Source organism: Pan paniscus, chromosome 11, assembly GCF_029289425.2.
Source record: "Pan paniscus chromosome 11, NHGRI_mPanPan1-v2.0_pri, whole genome shotgun sequence".
Taxonomy (NCBI): domain Eukaryota; kingdom Metazoa; phylum Chordata; class Mammalia; order Primates; family Hominidae; genus Pan; species Pan paniscus.
In genome coordinates, this window is record NC_073260.2 from 103,575,185 (window position 1) to 103,599,622 (window position 24,438).

General features: G+C 36.1%; 1 protein-coding gene across 6 annotated transcripts in view; it reads right to left on the reverse strand.

Moving 5' to 3' along the window:
* The window catches only part of FOCAD (focadhesin), a 325,099-nt gene that overhangs the window by 23,347 nt on the left and 277,314 nt on the right, over window positions 1–24,438 (reverse strand). For all 6 annotated transcript variants that reach the window (XM_034967226.3, XM_063594465.1, XM_063594464.1 and 3 more), the window contains 3 exons: window positions 24,296–24,367; window positions 22,889–22,991; window positions 20,922–21,002 (listed from right to left, as the gene is read on the reverse strand). In XM_034967226.3, the coding sequence (XP_034823117.1) occupies window positions 20,922–21,002; window positions 22,889–22,991; window positions 24,296–24,367 (256 nt within the window). The remainder of the gene's footprint in view (window positions 1–20,921; window positions 21,003–22,888; window positions 22,992–24,295; window positions 24,368–24,438) is intronic.

A 24,438-nucleotide genomic window follows, 5' to 3' on the forward strand; every position in this document is an offset into this window, starting at 1 on the left:
AAAGGAGAAACATAGGAAAAAGGAGAAGCAGAGGCCATGAACAGATGCTGAAAGAAGGGGGAAGTAGGGCAGAGACAGCAAAAGTGAAAACAGCAGCAGAAAAGAGAAGCACAGGAAAAAGGAGAAGCAGAGGCCAAATTAGCAGATGCTAAAATGGGGAAGCAAGAGTCAGCAGGAAAAAAACAGCTACAGAAAGGAGAAACATAGGAAAAAGGAGAAGCAGAGGCCATGAACAGATGTTGAAAGAAGGGGGAAGTAGGGCAGAGTCAGCAAAAGTGAAAACAGCAGCAGAAATGAGAAGCATAGGAAGAAGGAGAAGCAGAGACCAAATTAGCAGATGCTAAAATGGGGAAGCAAGAGTCAGCAGGAAAAAAACAGCTGCAGAAAGGAGAAACATAGGAAAAAGGAGAAGCAGAGGCCATGAACAGATGCTAAAAGAAGGGGGAAGTAGGGCAGAGTCAGCAAACGTGAAAACAGCAGCAGGAATGAGAAGCATAGGAAAAAGGAGAAGCAGAGACCAAATTAGCAGATGCTAAAAGTGGGGAAGCAAGAGTGAGCAGAAAAAAAAAAAGCTGCAGAAAGGAGAAACATGGGAAAAAGGAGAAACAGAGCCCACATCAGCAGATGCTGAAAGAAGAGGGAAGCAGAACAGGGCAAAGTCAGCAGAAGTAAATCAGCTGCATAAAGGAGAAGCACAGGAACAAAGAGAAGCAGAGGCCACATCAGCAGATGCTGAAAGAAGAGGGAACCAGAATAAGGCAAAGTCAGCAGAAGGTAAAATAGCTGCAGAAAGGAGACGCACAGGAACAAGGAGAAGCAGAGGCCACATCAGATGATACTGAAAGAGGGAACCAGAACAAGGCAAAGTCAGCAGAAGGTAAAATAGCTGCAGAAAGAAGAAGCACAGGAACAAGGAGAAGCAGAGGCCACATCAGCAGATGTTGAAAGAAGAGGGAACCAGAACAGGGCAAAGTCAGCAGAAGTAAATCAGCTGCAGAAAGGAGAAGCACAGGAACAAGGAGCAGTGGCCACATCAGCAGATGCTGAAAGAAGAGGGAACCAGAATAAGGCAAAGTCAGCATAAGGTAAAATAGCTGCAGAAAGGAGAAGCATGGGAACAAGGAGAAGTGGAGGTAAAATCAGCACACTGAAAAGGTGGAAGAAGAAATAGGGCAGAGTCAACAAAAGGAAAATAGCTGCAAAAAGGAGAAGCTATGTGGAATCAGCAGAAAAAGTAACAGAATTAACAGAAGTTGAAAAAGAGAAACAGAAGCAAAATGAATAGATACTGAAAAAGCAGGCAGAGAAAGAAAAATGAAAAACAGCAGAAAGAAGCATAGGAGAAAAGAGAAGCACATGCAGAATTAGCAGGAAAAGCAGAACAACTAGAAACTGAAAAAGAGAGGGCAGAGGGAGAATCAACAAAAGGAAAAAAGAGCAGCTAAAAAAGGAGTAACATAGAAAAAAAGAGAGCATATAAAAATGGGCAAAGAACTTAGACATTTTCCCAAAGATGATATACAAATGTCCAACAAGCATATGAAGATGACCAATATCACTAATCAGAAGGAAAAAAACCAAACCAAATCAAAACCACAATGAGATATCAGCCTATACCTATCAGAACCTATTTGTTGCTATAAAAACAATAGCAACAAAAACACCAGAAAAAGTGTTGCCAAGGATATGCAAATAATGGAACCCTTATGTACACTTGGTAGGATTATAAAATGATGTGACCACTATATAAAACAGTATGGCACTTCCTTAAAAATTTACACATTATTTTACATAAATAGAAAATTATAACTAGAACTACCATATAATCCAGCAACCTCACTTTTAGGTATATATCCCAAAGAAATTGAAAGCAAGATCATGAAAAGATCTTGCAAACCCATGTTCACAGCAGCATTATTCACAATAGCCAATTGGTAAAAGCAACCCAAATGTCCACTGATGAAAGAATGAATAAACAAAATGCAGTATATACATAACATGGAACATTATTCAGTCTTATAAAAAAAGAAAATCATGCTAGATGCTATAGCATGGATGAAACTTAAGGCCATTACATTAAATTAGCCATTCACACACACAAAAATGTATGATTCCATTTATGTGAAGTATCTAAAGTAGTCAAATTCATAGAAAAAGAAAATAGAATGGTGGTTACCAGGGGCTAGGGAGAGGGGTGGGGGAAAGGGAGTTATTGTTTAATGGCTAGAGTTTCAGTTTTCTAAGTTCTGAAAAGTTCTGGAGAACTGTTTCATAACAATATGAATATACATTCACATTAACACTATTGAATGGAGAAATTCCATCTCATCTCTACTAAAAATACAAAAAATTAGCTGGGCATGGTGGTGCATGCCTGTAATCTCCGTTACTTAGGAGGCTGGGGCAGGAGAATTGCTTGAACCCGGGAGGTGAAGGTTATGGTGAGCCAAGATTGCACCATTGTACTCCAGCCTAAGCAACAGGAGCAAAACTCTGTCCTCCCCCACCAAAAAAAATAAAAAAAAATGGTTATGAGGGTAAATTTTACATTATGTACTTATCACTACAATGTTTTAAAAAAGAAGATGCATATTCAGAAATAGCAGCATAATTGGTAGAGATAAAGAAAAAGTAGAAGCAGAAGTGGCAGCAGAGTTATTTTAATTTTTGATTTTGTGGTTACAGAGTAGATGTGTATATTTATGGGGCACGGGGCACATGAGATATTTTGATATAGGCATGCAATGTGTAATAATCACATTATGGAGAAAAGGCAGAGTCCTTTTTGTTTTCCTTTTTTTGACTTCTGGTGTTCAAGGAAATCTCTGTCAAACACTAGCTAATCACTGGCTAAAAGAATAGAGCCTTCAGAGAGAAAGAATACAGACAAGCTTTACAATTTTGAGAAGTCACTGAACATAGCCCACAGCAAGAAATGAAAACAAACAATGAGGAAAAGAAAGACTGTAATACTCCAAGTTACCCTGTTACAATATCCAAAATGTTCAGTTTTCAAAGTTCTGAAGCTGGATGGTGGTGATTATTAATTAAGGTTTAATGTGACATTAATGCTTAATGTCATAAAATCATATATTTAATAGTTAAATTTTATGTTACATATTTTACAATATTTTGTTTTATTCTTGGAATAAAACTGAATTTTAACATTCAAAAAAGTCTAGTTTTCAAAAAAATATGGAGCATAAAATGAAACAAGGAAGCTTTGTCATTTCACAGAAGAAATTAACAGAAAATTTCCCAGAGTAGGTAAAGACATTGGACTTACTAGACAAAGACTTGAAAGCAACTCTCTTAAATATATTCAGCTAAAGAAAATTATGGACAAAGAACTAAAAGAAACCAGGAGAACAATACAAGAAAAGAAAAAAGAGAATATCAAAAAGAGTTCTTTTGTAAAAGAACCAAACAAATTATAGAGTTCTGTACTCTAAAAAGTACAGTAACTGCAATGAAAAACTCACTAGAGGGATTAAATAGCAGACTTGAGCAGGCAAAAGAATCAACTCACATAAAGATACATCAACTAAAATCACTCAGTCTACAGAGAAAAAAAAAAGATGAAAAGTATGAGCCTAAGGATACATCAAGCATACCAACGTAGGCATAACAGGAATCCCAGAAGGATAGGAGAGAAAGGGGCAGAATGAATATTTGAAAAAGTAATGGCCTAAAACTTCTCCAATTTAATAAAAAAGACACAAATCCATACATTCAAGAAGCTCAACAAAGTCTAAGAAAGATAAAGGCAAAGAGATCCACACTAAGACGTACTGTAGCCAAATTTTTAAAAGACAAAGACTGAAAATCTTGAAAGCAGCAAAGAGAAGTGATTCATGACATACAAGGGATTCCCAATAAGATTAACAGCTCATTTCTCATCAGAAACCATGGAGTCCAGTAAGGAACAGGATAACACTTTTTACTGAAAGAAAAAAAAAAAAACTGTCATCGAAAAATGCTGTATCCAACAAAACTATAATTCAAGTATTAGGGAGAAATTAAGACATATACAGAAAAACAAAGTTGAGGGAGTTTGTTACCCATAGACACGCCCTACGAGAAATGTTAATGGGAGTCCTCAAGGCTAAAATAAAAGGACACTAAATAGTAATCTAGATAATAATTTGAAGCTATACAAAGAAATAAAGAATTCTGGTAAAGGTAATTACACAGGTAAATATAAAAGCCATTATATTTTTGTTATATATTTATATATATATATTTTATATTTTTGTTTTATAACTCCCCTTTTCACTTACTATGTAACTTAAAAGGCAAATGCATAAAACAATGATTATAAATCTACCTTAATGGGCACATAATGTATACAAATGTAATTTGGGACAGTAATAACATGAAAGGGAGAAATAGAACTTTATAAGAGCAGAATTTTTATATGTTGTTGATGCTCAGTTGGAATCAATTCAAATTAGATTAATCAAGAAATTTAACAATTATAAACACATACAAATCAAACAGTACAGCCCCCAAATATATAAACACTGACAGAATTGAAAGGAGAAATAGATAGCTCTACAGTAACGGTTGGAGGCTTCAATACTCTACCTTCAGTACTAGATAGAATATCTAGACATATGATTAATGAGGATATAAAGGATCCTTATTAATCAACAGTGTAAACCAGAGAGACCTAGCTGGCATAGCTAGAACAGTTCCACTCAACACCATCAGAATACACATTCATTTCAAGAGCACACGGAACATTCTCTAAGACTTACCACATGTCAGACCACAAAACAAGTCTCAATAAATTTTAAAAGACTAAAACCATAGCAAGTATTTTCATAAACACAATGGAATAGAAATCAAGAACAGATTTCCAAAAAAACTGGAAAACTCACCAATAAATGGAAAGTAAAAAAGATATTCTTAAATGACCAATGGATTAAAGAAGAAATCACAGGGAAATTATAAAATACTTTGAGACAAACGAAAATAAAAATAAAAATACCAAAATTTATGGAATTGCACAAATACAGTATACTGGGGGACATCTACAGCAATAAATGCCGGTTTTAAAAAGGCATTTTAAAAAATAGAAATAATTCTAATCAATATCCCTAACTTTATGCCTCAGAGAACTTAAAAAAGAAGAGCAAATATACCCAAAGGTAGAGGAAGGAAATAATAAAGTTTAGAGTGAAGATAATTAAGTATAGAATAAGAAAACAGGCCGGGCAAGGTGGCTCATGCCTGTAATCCCAACACTTTGGGAGGCCGAGGTGGGCAGATCACCTGACGTCAGGAGTTCGACAGCCTAGACAGCATGGTCAAACCCCGTCTCTACTAAAAATACAAAAATTAGCTGGGCATGGTGGCAGATGCCTGAAATCCCAGCTACTCAGGAGGCTGAGGCAGGAGAATCACTTGAACCCAGGAGGCGGAGGTTGCAGTGAGCTGAGATCACGCCATTGTACTCCAGCCTGGGCGACACAGCAATACTCTAACTCTCCCAAAAAAAAAAAAAAAAAAAAAAAAAAAAATAAGAAAATACAAACAATAGAACCAAAAATTGGAACTTAGAAAAGATAAACAAAATTGGCAAACTGTTATCTAGACTAAGAAAAAAACATAAAGAGCATGCAAATAAAATCAGAAATGAATATGGAAACATTTGTATGGACCTTGCAGAAATAAAAAGAATTACAAGAGAATTCTACGAAAAAATGTATGCCAACAGATTAGATAATCTAGATTAAATCGAAAAATTCCTAGAAGCACACAAATTATCAAAACTGAGTCAGGAATGCATAGAAAGTTTAACAGACCTATAACAAGTAAAGAGATTGTATCAGCAATCAAATATTTCCCAACAAAGAAAAGTTCAAGACCAGAAGGCTTCATTGGTGAATTCTCCCGGACACTTAAAGAATTAACACCAATCTTTCTCAATTTCTTTCAAAAAATAGGAGAAGGGAGTATTTCCTAACTTATTCTAAGAGATCAGCATTATCCTGATATCATAGACATCATAAAAAAGGAAAACCAGAGACTGATACATATTATGAATATAGATGCAAAAATTCTCAACACTAGCAAACAGAATCCAACAGCATATTAAAAAGATTATATACTGTGATCAAACACGATTTATCCCAGGAATGCAAAGGTTGTTCAACATAAGAAAATCAATCAGGGTAATATATAACATTAATAATACAAAGGAAAAAAGCCCACAGGACTATTTCAATTGACACAGAAAAATCACTGACAAACACCCTTTTCCGATAAAAAACACTCATAATACTATGTTAACATGAAAAAGAAAAATTGTGAAAAACTCACAGTTAAATCATACTCAATGGTGAAAAACTGAAAGCTTTTTCTCTACAATCAAGAACAAGACAGGATTCCCAGTTTCACCACTTTGTACTGGATGTTCTAACCGGAGCAATTAGACAAGAAAAAGAAAAGGCATTCAGATTGGAAAGGAAGACATAAAACTATATTTGCAAATGATATGATCCTATATAGAGAAAATCCCAAAGAATCTTTTTAAAAACTAATAGAGTTAATAAAGGAATTCAATAAAGTTGCAGGATATAAGACCAACACACAAAAATTAGTTGTGTTTTTATATTCTGGCAGTGAATAATCTGAAAAAGAAATTTAGAAAAAATTCCACTTGCAATAGCACTCAAAAGAATGAAATATCTGGGAATAGATTTCACCAAGGGTAAAGACTTATACACCGAAAAGTTTAGAATATGCTAAAGAGATTAAAGCAGCCCTAAACAAACAGAAAGACATCTTGTGTTCACAGATTCGAATACTGAATATTCTAAGATTATAATACTACCCAAAGTGATCCACAGATTCAATGCAATCCCTATCAAAATTCCAAGAGTCCTCTCCACTGAAATGAAAAAGTCAATCCTCAAATTCATGTGGAATTGCAAGGGGCCCCAAATACCTAAAAAAAAAAATCTTGAAAAAAGAAAAATGTACAGAACTCATGCACACTAATCTTACTATACAGCTATAGTAATCAAAACAGTGTGGTATTAGTACATATAAAGACAGACATATAGACCAGTGCATAGGTTTATTTCTGGACTCTTGAGAGTAGAAATTACGTATATATTTATACCCAATTGATTTTTGACAAGGGTGCCAAGATCCTTCAATGGGGGAAAGAATGATTTCTTCAATAAATGGTGCTGAGACAACTAGATACTCACATGCAAAAGAATGAAGCTAGGTCCCTACCTAACACTAAATACAAAAATTAACACAAAATGGGTTAACAGCTTAAATATAAGGACTAAACCAATCAAACTCCTAGAAGAAAACACAGGGGTAAATCTTTGACCTTGGATTTGGCAATGGATTCACAGATATGGCACTAAAAACCTGAGCAACAAAAGAAAAGCAGATAAATTGGACTCTGTCGAAGTTAAAAACTTGTTCATTAAAGGGTATTATCAAGTAAATGAAAGACAATCTATAGAATGGCAGAATTTGCAAATTATAAATAAGGGTCTATTTTCCAGAATATACAAAGAACTCTTACGACTCAACAACAGGCAATTTATTATTTTTTTTAAATAGGCAAAGGACTTGAACAAATAATTCTCCAAGAAGATATACAAATGGCTAATAAGTACATGAAAAGATACTTAACATTATTAGTCATTAGGCAAATGCAAACCCAAATCACATGAGGTACCACTTCACAGCCAATTAGTTGGCAACGATAATAATAATGGAAAATAAGTGTTGGCAAGAACGTGGAGAAATTGGAACCCTCCTATATTGCTTGCAAGAATGTAAAACAGTGCGGCCACTGTGGAAAAACAGTTTGGTAGTTCCTCAAAAAGTTAAGCAGAATTACCATACAACCCAGCAATTCCACTTCTAGATATACATATACACCAAGAGAATTGAAAAAAGGTGTTCAACCCAAAACTTGTACACAAATATTCATAACAGCATCACTTGCAATAGCCAAAAGGTAGAAACAACCCAAACGGCCATAAACTGATGCATAAATAAAATGTGGCATACCCATGCAATGGATTTTTATTCAGCAATAAAAATGAATGAAGTACTGATACTTGCTACAACGCGAATGAACCTTGAACACATTACACCAAGTGAAAGAAGCCAATCACAAAGGCCACATATTGTATGGTTCCATTTAAACGACATTTAAAGGAAAGGAAAATACATAAAGACAGAAAGCAAATTATTGGTTGCTAGGGTCTTGGAAAAATGGGAAATGGGGAACAACTGTTCAATGGGCTTAATGTTTCCTTTTGGGGTAATGAAAACATTCTGGAAATAGTCGTGATGGCAGCACAACATTGTAAATGCACTAAATGCCACAGAAAACTTTCAAATGGTTAAAATGGCATGTTGTATATATTTTATCACCAAAAAAAGCATAAGAAGCTTAGAAAGGGATGGATGAGTGTTTAGAAGAAAAGTAGAAACCACAAGAGAAACTGATACCATGCAGCCCCTGAAAAAGAGAAAAAGAGAGATACAGTCTTGGCGCCTGATATCTTTCTGTTCTCGATACTCCCAAAAACAAAGTTTCTGTCCTTGGATTTCTGTGAAACCAAAGAATCCTTGCAACAAGTATTTGTGAGTCAGTTGAAGTCAGAATCATTGCTTTCTGGAATAAAAAGTACCCTAACACAACTGCTACATAGACATTGGCCCTGCCACTCCACCAAAACTACCCTGGCTAAGATTTCTAATGGCCATCTAAAAGCCAAATTCAAGGGTATTTTCTCAGTCTTTCTTTCCATACTTTTCCATATAAAAGAGTACCATGCCCTCATTCCTGAAATAACTGCTTCCTTAAGCTTCGGTGTTCTTCCTCTGTGAAAGTTCATCTACTTTCACAGTTTCAAATATTACTTACATGTTGATGAATATAAATCCATACTTCTAATCTAGGCCTTTCTCCCATATTTTAGACTTATTTCCCATCAGCACCTTCTCAAAAATCAGCACATTTCCTTAGGCTAGTGACCCATTAACCTGCTCCCTCCTGCCAACAGGTATAGTAGTGCACCTTCCAGTGATGCTTCTCTCCCCTCCAACAAACACTCTTTCACTTTTTAAAAATGTTGATGCTCTGGCTCACGCCTGTAATCCCAGCACTTTGGGAGGCCGAGGAGGATGGATCATGAGGTCAAGAGATCAAGACCATCCTGGCCAACATGGTGAAAGCCTGTCTCTACTAAAAATACAAAAATTAGCTGGGCGTGGTGGCATGCGCCTGTAGTCCCAGCTACTTGGGAGGCTGAGGCAGGAGAATCGCTTGAACCCAGGAGGAAGAGGTTGCAGTGAGCCAAGATCACGCCACTGCCCTCCAGCCTGGCAACAGAGCAAGACTCCATCTCAAAAAAAAAAAAAAATGTTGATGCTCAACACACCTGCCACTCTTCTGTGCTATGCTACCAGTAATTGGTGTTGTAGTTCTGTTCCATCTTGAGATGTAATACTGGGAGTTCAAGAAATATTATTAGAGAGTTAATCATTGCTATTATTATTTTTTTTATTATTTTTTCTTTTCTGAGACAGAGTCTTACTCTGTCGCCCAGGCTGAAGTGCAGTAGCACTATCTTGGTTCACTGCAAGTAAGTGCAGCAGCACTAACCTGGCTCACTCCGCCACCCAGGCTCAAGCGATTCTCCTGCCTCAGCCTCCTGAGTAGCTGGGACTACAGGTGTGCACCACCATACCTGGCTAATTTTTTGTATTTTCTGTATAGATGGGGTTTCACCATGTTGGCCAGGCTGGTCTCGAACTCCTGACCTTAGGCGATCTACCTGCCTCAGCTTCCCAAAGTGCTGGGATTGCAGGCATGAGACACCGCACCTGGCCAACCCCTGCTATTATAAGGAAAAAAAAAATTCTGACAAATAAAGTAAATACATTTATAAACACACTCATTCATTCAACTATTTACTGAGTATCTATTAGGTATCAGGTACTGACTCTAGCAGCGGAGACAGTGTTGAACAAGACAGAATAGGTCCCTGCACTCGTGGAGCTTATATTCTAACATGAGAAGAAACAAGCAAGGCAAAATCAGGTGTAATAACTTCTGTGATAAAAAAATGCTGTGATAGGAGTTAACTGGTTGTCTATTCACATAACTCCATGCTGATTACACATATGCGCTAAGTATCTCTACACAACATTGGCTGCAGATTGCAGTCTTTGATTTCACAAAAAAGAAAACACAAAAATTAAGTTGCTTTTTGGGGTTTTCTTAGTACATGATTCATAGAAATTGTTTGATAAACTGGCAGACATTATAGTAAATACCTATGCAAGAATTACATCTCTCCATTTAAGAACAATGCATCCAATTCTGCACTGGAAATCATTAATTCATAAATAGATTTCTACTAAGAAAACTCTCAGAGATTGAGTATTTTCAAAATTACATTAAAAATTTTTTCCAGGCACTTTGAGAGAATCCACTACAAAGACTTTGGAGTTTCCAGAGGATCTAGGGAAACAGGCAAGGCGTCCAGCCTGCCTTCTAATACCAGGACCCCATGTGAAATATGACCATTTTCCAGATGTTTTATTCTTAAGATAATGAGCTCTCCTTTGACAGGACAACTTTCACCAGTACTGCACTTTACACGTTGCTTCTATATTCGCTAGAATTGACCTAATATACATGCAAGTGTCAGCAACAAAGAAAATTTGTAAAATGGAGAATAGGGTTGAAAAACCACATCAGTCCAATAATGAAATAAATCTTCCACATTTAAAAGGGCAAAGAATCAGTATTGAGTAGTATAACTACACTCACAAAAAATTTTCCACTATTTGTAGGGAACTGATTCAGACACTAACTGGAATAAGAGGAACTATAGTAGCTGTTGGAAATTGAGAAAATATTTGGCAGTTTCATGCATTCTGGAGGAGGTATGGAAAGAAAGAGAGGGAGTCCCAAAGCCAAGGGAGAACACAGTGAACTAGTTCCTTCCCCAGAAATCTTTAGCACTGGATAAAAGAATCCACATCTAAACAACAGGAATGATCAGTTCCTTTATTATAATGCTTTGTCTTTCAAACAAGTTTTTTAGATAAAAAGAAATAATGAAATGCTTTACGGACAATGGATTTGGAACTGAGAAGGCCTAACAGTACTTGTTAAAAAGATCCAGATGTTGTAAAACCTGGAAACAAAGTTACTTTAAATCTCTCATCCAGTTGACAGCCTCAAAGAACCCTGATATAAACAGTATATCCGAACATAATGCATTACAACAGGACCCATTATCGCACATACTTTGGCTACACAGAGGATCAGATCTCAATGCCACAATTCACATGTGTAATCCTTAGAGTAAAAGTCTGGCAACAAGTAGACTAACAGCCTGAGTCTGTATATTTTCCATCGCTAGCATATTGCTTTTGTGGTTTGGACATATCTTTACTTTCTCCAGCTAAATGCTGCTTACAGGTAACTTAGCTTAGAATTATCTAGTGTATGTATGTATGTATGTATGTATGTATGTATGTGTGTGTGTATATATATATTATATATGTGTATGTTTAAAGTTATAGATAAACAAATATTAGAAAACTATTATATGCCAATCTGTTCTAAGTATTTACGATAAAACACAGCTATTCTTCCTGTCCATTGAGGAAATCACACCTAGTGGAAAAGACAGAGTTTAAACAAAGAAGTATAAATAATTATGAAAATGATGACACATATATTACGCACCATGAAAATATATAGGAAAGTATCACATAAGTAATCTAACTTAATCTGGGAACATCACGGAAGCCCCTATCTTCCCCCACCAAGGAAAGAATATTTAAATAAAGATGAAAAGGATGAGTACGATTTTTTTCTACACTAAGTCCATAGAAAACACAGGCAGAGAGAATTACAGCATTGCCTATTAGTGGGAACTAGGAGATGCCTAGCCCCCTGAAAGAAACTACAATCAAGACAGTTTTTAAAATAAATTGATGATTCTGATACATCAGACAGACACTAAAGGTTGATAGGTTTTCTATCTTAAGACCGAATATTTCAATAACATTTTGTTATTAAAAGCAAAAATATCCCAAGGCCTCTTAAAATCAGGAAGGCCACAAAGTAGGGTGGCAGCCAGTGGAGACCTGAGTGAGGAAGGCAGTTTAGGACCGTGGTCCAGCAGGGACAGGAGATTACTTACATCCAGGAGGATTGGGCAAATGAGTAAATATATTGAGGATAATGAGAGTCAAGTTTCTTACTGTCAGAGAAGGGAGTTACAAATACAAAAAGAAAGACAGATTGAACCCTTTTTATTACATATATAGCTAAATACAGAAATAAAAATAGATGAGAGAGAACAAGAACATATGTTTCCCAGCTCTGTCCACTGAAACGGCCTAGAGACAAAGATTACCCCAGCAGCAATGAGATGCTTTGCACACAGATGTTAGCTTCTAAAAACCATGCTCCACTAAAAGAAACCTGGAGTATCTATTACAGGGCTGGGGATAGTACAAAATAAACCTAGGACATCTTCTTGTGCCACAAAGGAAGCAGTCAAAGAATGAGGGGGTCATGTCAAAAGGACACAAGAGCCAACTTGTAGAGGTTCTTATTGGTCAAATTTAATATTTTGTTCAATTTATTGGACAAGTTGAAGATCAAAATAATAGATAACTGAATAGTTAAATAAAATAGGAATTTAGGAGTCTACACTAATACAGAGAGAGAGAGGGAGAGAGAGAGAAGAGGAGGGGAGCGGAGGGGAGCGGAGGGGAGGAGAGGAGAGGAGAGGAGAGGAGCCATTTCTTACAGCAGAACGCCTAATAAAAAACATAGATGGGTAGATTGCAAAAATTTTCTCCCATTCTGTGCACATGTATGTTTATTGTGGCACTATTCACAATAGCAAAGACTTGGAACCAACCCAAATGTCCAACAATGATAGACTGGATTAAGAAAATGTGGCACATAAATACCATGGAATACTATGCAGCCATAAAAAATGATGAGTTCATGTCCTTTGTAGGGACATGGATGAAGCTGGAAACCATCATTCTCAGCAAACTATCATGAGAACAAAAAACCAAACACCACATGTTCTCACTCGTAGGTGGGAATTGAACAATGAGAACACTTGGACACAATGGACACAGGAAGGGGAACATCACACACCGAGGCCTGTTGTGGGGTTGGGGGAGGGGGGAGGGATAGCATTAGGAGATATACCCAATGTAAATGACGAGTTAATGGATGCACCACACCAATATGGCACATGTATACGTATGTAACAAACCTGCACATTGTGCACATGTACCCTAGAACTTAAAGTATAATAAAAAAAAAATAGATGGATTCATGGATTTTTAAAAATTACCTTTTGGCAACCATCACAGTAATAATTCAGGCAAGAAGTATTAGTGAATGCTAAAACTAATCAGTGAAAATAGGATGAAAATAGAATATTTGTGAAATTTCAAAACATCTCCACATGAAAGATTATTGAAATAAGGGTAAAAGAATAAGTTCATAGTGGAGAAACGTAGAAGACAACATCTTATCCAAGTGAGCAAAGCTCACCAACCCCAGTGGAGGCAGCTGAGACGTCATGTGCCACAGATGGGATGCAGTGAGAAGCACACAGCTCCACATCTGTCATACTCTCCAAAAGTGACCCACCTAACTCTAATATGAGAAATATCAGGCAAACTCAAATTAAAGAGCATTGTATAAACTAACTGGCTTCTAATCTTAAAACTCGTTAAAGTCAAGAAGTCACAGAAAAAACTGAAAAAGTGTTCAGGTTGAAGGAGACCAAAGAGACCAATAAATAAGTGCAGAGCAACATTCTAGATGAGATTGTTTTTCTATTAAAAACATCACTGGGATTGTTGATGAAACTTGAATAGTGCCTCTGGTTGAAAGGAATGTGGAGTTTTTGTTACTGTTAAAAAAGGAAGACAATTTTTGCTACTTTTCTATGCATTTTACAACTTTTTTATGTTTGAGATTGTTTCAAAATAAAAGGGTAAAAAAATACAAATTTAAAAGTAAATTCAGAACAGAGAACTCAGAAATTAATCTATATATCTATAGCAAACTGATTTTTGACAAAAATGTCAAGAACACTCAGTGGGGAAAGGACAGTCTGTTCAATATATGATGCTAGGAAAACTGGATATCCATAGACAGAAAAATTAAACTAGACCCCCCAATCTCTCGCCCTACAAAAATCAATTCAAAATGCATCAAAGACATAAATGTAAGACACAAAATGATAAAACTGCAGGAATAAAACATAGGAGAAATGCTTCAGGACACAGGCCTAGGGCAAGATTTTATGAATAAGACCTCGAAAGCATAGAAAATAAAAGCAAAAATAAATGGGATTATATCAAACTAAAAAGCTTCTGCATAGCAAAGGAAATAATCAACAACATGAAAAGACAACCTGTGGAATGGAGAAAATATTTGCATATTATTCATCTGACAAGGGACTAATATCCAGAATATGCAAGGAACTCAAACATCTCAACAGCAAAAAATAAACAATCTGATTTTAAGATGGGGAAATTAACAGATATTTCTCAAAAGATGTACAAATGGCCAATAAATATATGAAAAAACTGCTCAGCATCACTAATCATCAGGAAAATGCAAATCAAAACCACAATGAGATATCATCTCTCCCCAGTCAGGATGGCTATTATTAAAAACAAACAAACAAACAAAAAACAGCAAATGCTGTTGAGGATGTGAAGACAAGGGAATTCATTCACTGTTGGTGGGAATGTAAACTAGTACACCCACTATAAATAACAGTAGGGAGGTTCCTCAGAAAACTAAAAATAGAACTACAATATGATCTAATAATCCTCCTACTGGGCAGGTATCCAAAGGAAAGGAAATCATTATATCAGAGACATCTGTACCCCATGTTTATTTTAGTACTATTCACAATAGCCATGACATGGAATAAATCTAGGTGTCCAACAATAGATGAATGGATTTTTAAAATTTGGTATATATCCACAATGGAATACTACTAAGCCATCAAAAAGGATGAAGTCCTGCTTGTCATGGCAGCATGGATAGAAATGCAAGACGTTATGTTAAGTGAAATAAGCCAGGAACAGAAAGTTAAATAGCACATGTTCTCACTCATATGTGGAAGCAAAAAGAAAGTTGATCTCACAGAACTAAAAAGTAGAAGAGAGAATACTTAGAGGCTAGGAAAGAGCAGGGGGAAGAAAGAGACAGGGAGAGACTTGTTAAAGGATACAAAACCACAATTAGATGGAAGGTATAAGTTCTAGTGTTCTATACTACTGTAGGGTGAGTACAGTTATCAATAATACATAGTTTCAAGTAGCTAGGAGGAGGAATTGAATGTTCCCAACACAAAGAAATGATAAATGTTTGAGATGAGAGACACACTAATTACTCTGATCTGATCACTATACATAATATCATCAGAACATCTCTATGTACTCCATGAATATGTATAATTATTCGTCAATTAAAAATTTTTTTAAAAAATTTCAAATTTACTTAAAAAAAACCAACCTCTTAAACAGTAAATAAATGTACAGATGTTCAGACCTTCTGGCAATTATATGCAAATGAGAGCAGTCTTAAGGTATCATTTTATACCTGACTGCTTTTTATTGTTATCATTTGCTTTTTGGGCTGCTTTTTAATATGACATTATAAAAGAAGGAATTTATTCTTTATATTGTTTTATAAGTACTGTTACATAAAGTGACTCATAATTCTTACAAAACTCTATAAAAAACAGTCAATTATTTTCTCCATTTTACAGAAGTGGTCAAAGCTTACAGACACAGTTTGCCTGAAGTTATACAGCCAGTAAGTAGTGGAAGTGGGATATGAACCCAGGCAGCCTGACTCCTATGCTTTTAACCTCTATGTTTTATATTTTTGCAAATTCATACAGGGCTGAGGTACTGAAAACTGGCAAAGCTTTTTGAAGGGCAACGAGGCCTGGACATACCTATAGACACCAAATCCTTAGACTCCTGCTCACTACATTACTGAGAATTTATGTGAGGGAAAGCTGTAGCAGAAGAGAGCTATCTGCATAACGATGTGCACTAAAGGCCAGGTATGGTGGTGCATACCTGTAATCCACTTTGGGAGGCAGAGGAGGGCAGATAACTTGAGGCCAGGAGTTCAAGACCAGCCTGGCCAACATAGAAAAACCCCACTAAAAAAAAAAAAAAAAAAGAGAGAGAGAGATATCTATGCCATCTATCTATCTATCTATCTATCTATCTATCTATCTATCTATCTATCTATCTTTGGGCTTGGTGGCACTTGCCTGTAATTCCAGCTACTCAGGAGGCTGAGGCAGGCCAATCACTTGAGCCAGGGAGGCAGAGGTTGCAGTGAGCCAAGATCACGCCACTGCACTCTAGCCTGGGCGTCAGAGCAAGACTGTCTCAAAAAAAAAAAAAAAAAAAAAAAAGAAAGAAAAGAAAAGATGTTCACTAAAATTGAAATTTAAAAAATGACCAATACGAAAATGATTAAGTTTATTATGACTTATGAATTTGATGAAATATTCTATAGTCATTTAAAAATGATCATTATGCCATGTACAGTGGCTCATGCCTGTAATCCCAACAATTAAAGAGGCTAAGTCAGGAGGATTGCTCAAAGCTAGAGTTTGAGGCCAGACTAGGCAACATTGTGAGACTCCATCTCTACAAAAAGTACAGAAATTATCTGATCCTGGTTGTATGTACCTGCACTCCTAGCTACCTGGGGGGCTGAGGCAGAAGGATCACTTGAGCCAGAAAGTTTGAAGTTGCAGTAAGCCATGATCGTGCCACCGCACTTCACCCTGGGTGATAGAGCCGAGACCTTGTCTCAAAAATAATAGTTGTTATTATATAATTGTTATGGTGATATATAAAAACAGGAAAAGTTTATAATATAATATTAAGTTCAAAAATACAGGCCAGGCACAGTGGCTCACACCTGTAATTCCAGCATTTTGGGAGGCCGAGGGAGGCGGATCACCTGAGGTCGGGAGTTCTAGACCAGCCTGACCACCACGGAGAAGTCCCGTCTCTACTAAAAATACAAAAAATTAGCCGGGCGTGGTGGTGCATGCCTGTAATCCCAGAAGCAACAAATTAAGTAATATCCAGAAATGATAATAGCTGTAGAGTCATGGGATAATTGGTGACATTTTTCTTTCCAAACATTTTCATGAGGTTTATGAAAACAAACCTCATGAAACAAAAAAGGAATCAAACACACCAAAAACATATGCTATTGACAAATGTCCAGAAACCAACGCAATAGGATTCTTTTCTTACTTCCTCAAGGCTTTTTTTGGAAGACATGGGTGCTAATTATGTCCATTTGCATGTAAAGTCATTACTTTTTTAAAAATAGGACAATAAAATAATATACATTTTATGGTACAATATAACACATACACATACATGTAGGAGGACATTATGAAGGACATATTTATAATGGCTATCTCCAAGTGGTGACATGACAGAGGATTGTCTTATTTTCTTCTATATACACTTTTAACTTAGTATTATACATATATACTGACTTCTGATAATATTTTTTAAAGAGTTGTACAGGTAAACTATTTCTAAATTAAAATACTCAAAAATCACACATAACCTTGGCAACCAACTCCATGATTTCATCAGAAAACAGGACAGCTTTCTCGTATTATTTATTCTACTCAGAGTTCACTAAGTCTGTTCCCTTGTCATATTTCCTTCTCAACAATTACCTCTCATGGTAATAGTTCAAAAATGACTGAAGGAGCATATGCCTACCTGTACTTCGTATCCAAGCCCAATACTTACACACGCAGATCACTGACCAATTAACCCATATCAAGAAAGAAAGCCATTCATAATGACTATTACGTGGACTTAAATATACTTTGCTTAGTTAATACTTCTTACTGTGAATTTTTAAAGCCTAATAGGAAAATATAAGCTTAGAAAGTGTTAGCCACATTCCCCAGCAATATAATAACAAAAATAATGCTATTACATAGAAATATCTAATATTAGCATTAGAAAGAATCACTTTTATTAAGTACTTTAAATATGTTTCTAATGTATTATAAAAGAAGTGGATAAAATCTTGATGAGATATGAACAGCCTACGATCTTGAGAAAATCAGAAATCAGACAAAAGAATAAAAGTAGAAAAGAAGCAAAAAAGTAAAAGTCAAAAATCAGAGGTTCTTCAGGGGGAAAAAATATCCACGTTAGGAGGAATTAGATGATGAGCAAAGATTTTAAGGCTAGTGTAGTCAAGAAATGTTCACAAGAATAGATAATAGTGACGACAAAAGATTAAGGAACAATATATCTGATAGAGGAATTCCAGGGCTATGAGAGAAGAAAGAAGAATGTCACATGGTGTAGCAAAAAAAAAAAAACCAGTTATAGTCAAAACCATGAATTGAATTATTTAAAAACTGAGGGAATCTCATCTATTTAGTATCTTTTTAAAATGTGGGTCTGCATGAAAGAATGGATGCTATGAACATCTTATATGTTCTATCACGAGTACTAAAGTCAGTATCCTAAGTGAGAAAGCCCTAAACATTAGAAAACAGATTAACAGATTCACTATCTCAAATTTGATTGGCTAAATTTGAGACCACCATGCCCAATCTCATCCTAGCACAAATGTGGATTGGGGATGGCCCATCACATTTCTTTCCTCTAGTGAGTTGCTGAAGTTAAAAGTAGCAAGCAGAGACAATGAAACCATGCCATCCCTAAACTTTTCTGCCTATGCTAAGCATTATTTTTATTTTCTAAAACCATTTATTCCTCAAAACAGTTCACTAAAGTTGCCATCCTTCCTATCAGCAGTCCCACCGGGCTCTGATGAGTGACATCCAGACATTTAAACTCAAAAGCTGCTTCAGAAGGGAGTTATTAAAATTCAAATGAGCTGGGTATATTGAAGAAGAAAACACTCGTTTGCATGCACACCTCCGCATTTGGCCATCCCATTTAGCCCCATAGAGCAGGGTCTGGTTTTGTTTTTGTAAATGGGCTTTGGAGGCGGAGGTCAGCCTCCCACGGCCCCCACTCCTCTGGGGTCATCATTAGTAATGTGTAAGGCTGAATAGATTTTCCTCTGAATCTAGTCAGCAAACCTGACAAGACGACAGCCCTCTCCCACAACCTGAAAATGCCAAAAATCTGATTGGTAATATGGCATTCTTAATACTTCATTTATTTGTTTTAAAACAGCTTTCAGCAAGACTGCACATAACAACACTGATTCCAGTTCCACTTGATTTTTCAGCCTTATAGCAGAACACTTCCTGTTGTATGATGACTACAGAATCATAAAAATGTTACATTCAACCGAAAATTTCCCATAAGATTCAGAGAAAATTCATGTCTGCCAAGAAATATGGATCTGGGGAGCTAGACTAACATTTTATTCACTAGAAAAGAAAAAGAGTCTATCTTTTACTTGACCTTAAGAGTTTTTACTTTTATTTCTCATGAAAATATCTCACATCATTTTAAAATTTCATATCAATAAGCAACCTAACAAAAAATATAGCAGAAATATATATGTATTCCTAGCACTAGTTTGGCCATGAAAATTTTAGATTCTCATTTAGTAAGAATTTTCTCCTAATGAAGGCATCTCTACTATAATATTTATTTTAAGTAGACTTAATTTATGGTAACATAAACAATGAACTAACTGTACATTACGTGTAATATATGATCTGTTTATATATAAATATGTCATGTACAACAATGACATAACCATATGTCAATTTTTACTGAGGAAAAGTAAATCATGCCAATTCAGGACCCTAGAATAATAGCACAAATTCTAGAACTCCAGAAATTAATGGAATTTGTCTCCAGGCTATGAAAATATTCAAAATCTGGAAGCTCCAGGGATTACTGTACCCAGTGGGAAATCAGACAACACAGATTTAACTTCCCTTCCAAAGGTAACATTTTACTTCCATGACCCTCACAAATCAAACTGCCACTTCCAGATTTTTTCCAGTTTTTTTGTTTATTTTTTTCCTTTCTAAAATTGGGATGGTCTTGCTATAATACAGGCACTGATTTTGCCCAGACTGACCTAACCAAGGAAGACTGACCTAGCCAAGGAAGAATAAAATTAGCAAACCTATCAATGAAAGAATATCACGGTAATGAAGCTGATTCCTGAGCCATGACATGTTCAGTTCTAATCCATTTTTTCCTCACAGCCCTGAAAACTATATGTGTATTATTAAGGAGCATTTATTCAATAAGTTACATGGCATTGTTCTGGCTCCAGTTAAAAACAAAAGGCACTCAATCTCTGTCTTCAAGTTGCTTGTACTTTAATGGGGGTGGCAGCAATACAGAATCACAAAGGCTCAAATGTGTGCAAGGAAAAGAACACAAACTAAAAATAGGAACTAGAGCCAGTGATTTCAACAACACAGAATGATTATAAAAGATGCAGGGAGAAGATCTACTTGCAAGACAGATCCCGGGATAGAAACTGCACCCAGGTGTATTTTCTCTTTCTAGATCACACTCACTTGAAATGGATAGGAAAAGTAATCTGTGCTTATACTTTTGAAAGGGCCAAATGGGAGATTAAGATTTTCACAGAGCCACCCATGGTCGGAGACAGTGATTCTAAGAAACCACACAACGTGTATATTTATGTACTAATTATTGTAGCTAGCTGCTGGTCATCTCTATTGCAAAGATGGTTTAGCAGACGAAAATATTCACCCCTTCAGATTTATATTGCTTGATTCTACAGAGGCATGCTTAGGGTATACAAATTTACTTATAACAACATGGAGATAGAATGATAAAATTCAAGAAATGTGCTCACTTGCCTTTTTTTCCTCCTGTAATGAAAAAGCCAATAGCTGCTCCAATAAAACTGCTTTCAGGCAAATAGCTATAGTCAGTAGGAACTGTGGAGACAGAAAATGATCAAATTAACCAGTGAACTTGGCAGGACTAATGAAGGAAAGATAATGATCTCAAGCTGCCATATCAACCTAGAGACAAAGTGGAGATGTTTATGCCATTAATCTCAGCACAACACTTTGTGGCTGCAACTAATTCTATTAGATTAAGTGACTGGCCTTGAAGTAATCACTTAAGCTATGTAAGCAAATCTAAAATGGTGGCAAAGTTAGAAAAGTCTGGAAAAAAAATTACGGAGGATGAACACTTGAGTGAAGTGGTTTAAAAAAAAAAAATCCTTTCCACATTGTCACATCAATAAGCCCCAATCCAGTGACCTCCTCAGCGTTCAGCAAGGAGTCTGCCAAGCTTCAACGCTGAGACCACTGTAGTAGGTGCCACTTCAGGACATGTGGAATCGAATATATGAACCATAGAAATTCAACAACTAGTACTAACAGCACCAGTCCCTTACCTAAGGCAGAGACCTGTAAGTGACCAACATGTGCAAATAACCAGATGTGGTTGCTGAGCTGGAATGGTGAAGCAGTGACATTTATGCTAGTTGAATCCTGAGTTTCTCCTAAATTCTTTTCCTTCCAGTTTCCCATAATGGTTTCATGAGATGGTTTTTACTGCAATAAATGACTCAATTGGAAAATTCCATCAGGAACAAGTAGCTGTACTTTTCCAGATACACAATCATTTTGTTCAGAAGAACGTGGGTATAAGATGATTCACTAGTACCTGATTTGAGTATATGTAGGCCAGACCAAGTACCCCATAATATGGCAATTAAAAGCCTACATAAAAAAATAAAAGCCTGCCATAAATATCCTATCTTACCAGGACACTGTGAGATCCCTGCCCTTCAAAACTAGTATTACCCAGGGCTTCCGATATGACTAAGTTTTCTTCTTTTTTCCATTTTAATATGGTAACTTTAGCTGTCTAAAGTTCACTACATTGCCAAGGCTGTGGACCAGTTGTCCTATTTCCATAGCTACAGAATGACTGAAAGAAAGAAAATGGTAATTTCAGAGGCCCACATTTACGTTAATGCCATCTGTAGACTACTTGTCAGTGGGTAAGTAAAACTAAGTTTTAATAAGGAATCATTGGTACCTGAACCTCTCTGGCCTGGGTCCAAGATAGCCAGTGGGTCAAAATTCTATAAAGAGTAAGGAGCAGATGTATTAACGGTCATGCCTTCCCCAGAAAATCTCCAAGTACAAATGCACATTAAGCATGTCAGGACTGCAAATATCTTTTACTGCTTTTACCAAAAAGCTAGAAATAGAAAAGGCCTTGTCATATTAAGGCCTAGAATTTCAATTCCAAGGCTAAGAAGGTACACACCTTTAAATGTACTACCCCATTATTTTTTCAAAATCAGAGGCCAGAAAAACTCCAGCCATATATGAAGAGACTTTTAATGAAACATGAATACTATACTAACTACCATTACATCTAGTAAAATAAATCTGTTCCAAGCTTGAAGGACCTGGTTCCTAGTTTCTAGATTTGTCACCAAATTAACTCTGTATGTAACTCATGTAATCTTTCCGAGCCATGAGTTCTTCGTTTGTGAAATACAGGACACTGAATGTCTAAACTGTTCTCTAAGGGAGGCAGAGAGAAGGAGTAAAAAGAGTATGAGCTTTGGAGGCCAAAAGATCTGAGTTCAAACCACATGTCCATCACTTACTGTCACATGACCCTGGGTAAGTCAGGAAGCCTTTCCATACACCATTTCCCTCTGACGTAAAACAGAGATGGTAATACCCATTACTTAGGGTTGTTGTGAAGATTAATGCTCTTAACAAACTACAGAGCGCTGGGTCAGCAATCCCTCCCTTCCAGCTCCAGTATTTTATGACTTTAATCCTACCAGAGGCTCTACTTTGACTTGAAGATAGAGTAGATAGATGAAGATGTCCAAGAAGCCAGACTGCATTTGACTGGAGACCAATCACCCCAGAGACACTAATGACCTACAAATAAAAAGGTAACAGTTCAATGATGGGATAAGATCCAAGTTCCATTCAATAAAAGGTCACTCACAGAAAGTCACCAGTCATTTAGGAGGTGGTGGCTTGGCTGGCAACGAGCAGTCCTATGACAAGATGTCATATCATGTGTCTAGTACGCTATACCTGTGTCATATAGATACTCAAAAACTGTCTGCTGAATGAATGAATGATTCAATCAATCATTTAATCATGGCAGAAAGTACTAGTGGTTTTCTCAGGTTTCACTGAGACTGGTCTCAAATAAATTTTCAAAAAAATTGCAAAAGAACAAAATCCAGAAAGTACAAAAGGGGTGACAGTTACCTCTAAAAATGGAAGGAGATACATTTTGTTCTCTTCTGTAAATTATGCTCTACTGCTGCTTTATCATTCATAAGGATTTTTAAAATAATAATTTTCATTTACAGATTTTTCTTCCACATTATTGTAACTTAAATTTCAGTAGAATTATTTTTTGAGAATATTTCTATTCACACATGCAAAAAAGAGTTTTGTCTGTTCAGAGATTTTTGTTTGCTTTTAAAAGTCTGAATTACTAAAACTCCTTTATGTGATAGGTATTATCTATCATCAGCCACATTTTACAAGAATGAAAACAAGTATGCTAAATGAAAAGAATAAAATATAAAGTTCTATATACACTAAGAATACCAACTATGCAAACAAAAGAATACTTGAAAAGAAGTATGATGAAATATCAATAACAGTTGCTTCAGGTTTGAAGGACCATCAGTGATATTTTTTTCAGCTTCTTTCATTACGTGCTTTCAAATTTTATGTAACAAACATAATCTTTTTTTTTTAAATCTTAAAAGAAAAAAAATTTCTTAGGAGATTAATATGTCTATTCTTTAGTCAAGGATAACAATTACAATGATATGCCCAAACACTTTTATCAGTGACATCTGAATTAGTGCCTCTTGACCTTTCTACCAAGATCTGCCATGCCCTTTGATCACCTTCTATTTTTCCTTATCTTTAGGGCCTGACATTCCTTGCAGAATCAGGCTTTAATTTTTAAGAAAAACCAATGCCAACTTAAGTTTACTAAAAAAAAATGCCAGCTTTCTTTTTTTCCCAAAGGTAGTGCATGTTTGTCAGTTAACACAGGTCCACACATCACTCCCAAATGCCTCTTGAACTCAGCGGGAATAACCAGAGACTTTCCCATTTTCCAGGTAAAACATGTTGTATCATGTAATAGAAAAAAAGACAACAAAGGGGGATATGTTTTCCACCCAAGGATTTTAAATTCATTTTCTCACCTGAGTTAAGGTTCTAATGACTTCATTAAGTCTGCCTTGAAAATGAGAGGTCTGGATGGCTTCTGATTTCAGCTGAAAGAATAAGAAGAAATACCCATCCCACCCACCCCCATAAAAAAGTTAAGAGTTATATTCCTGGTGCA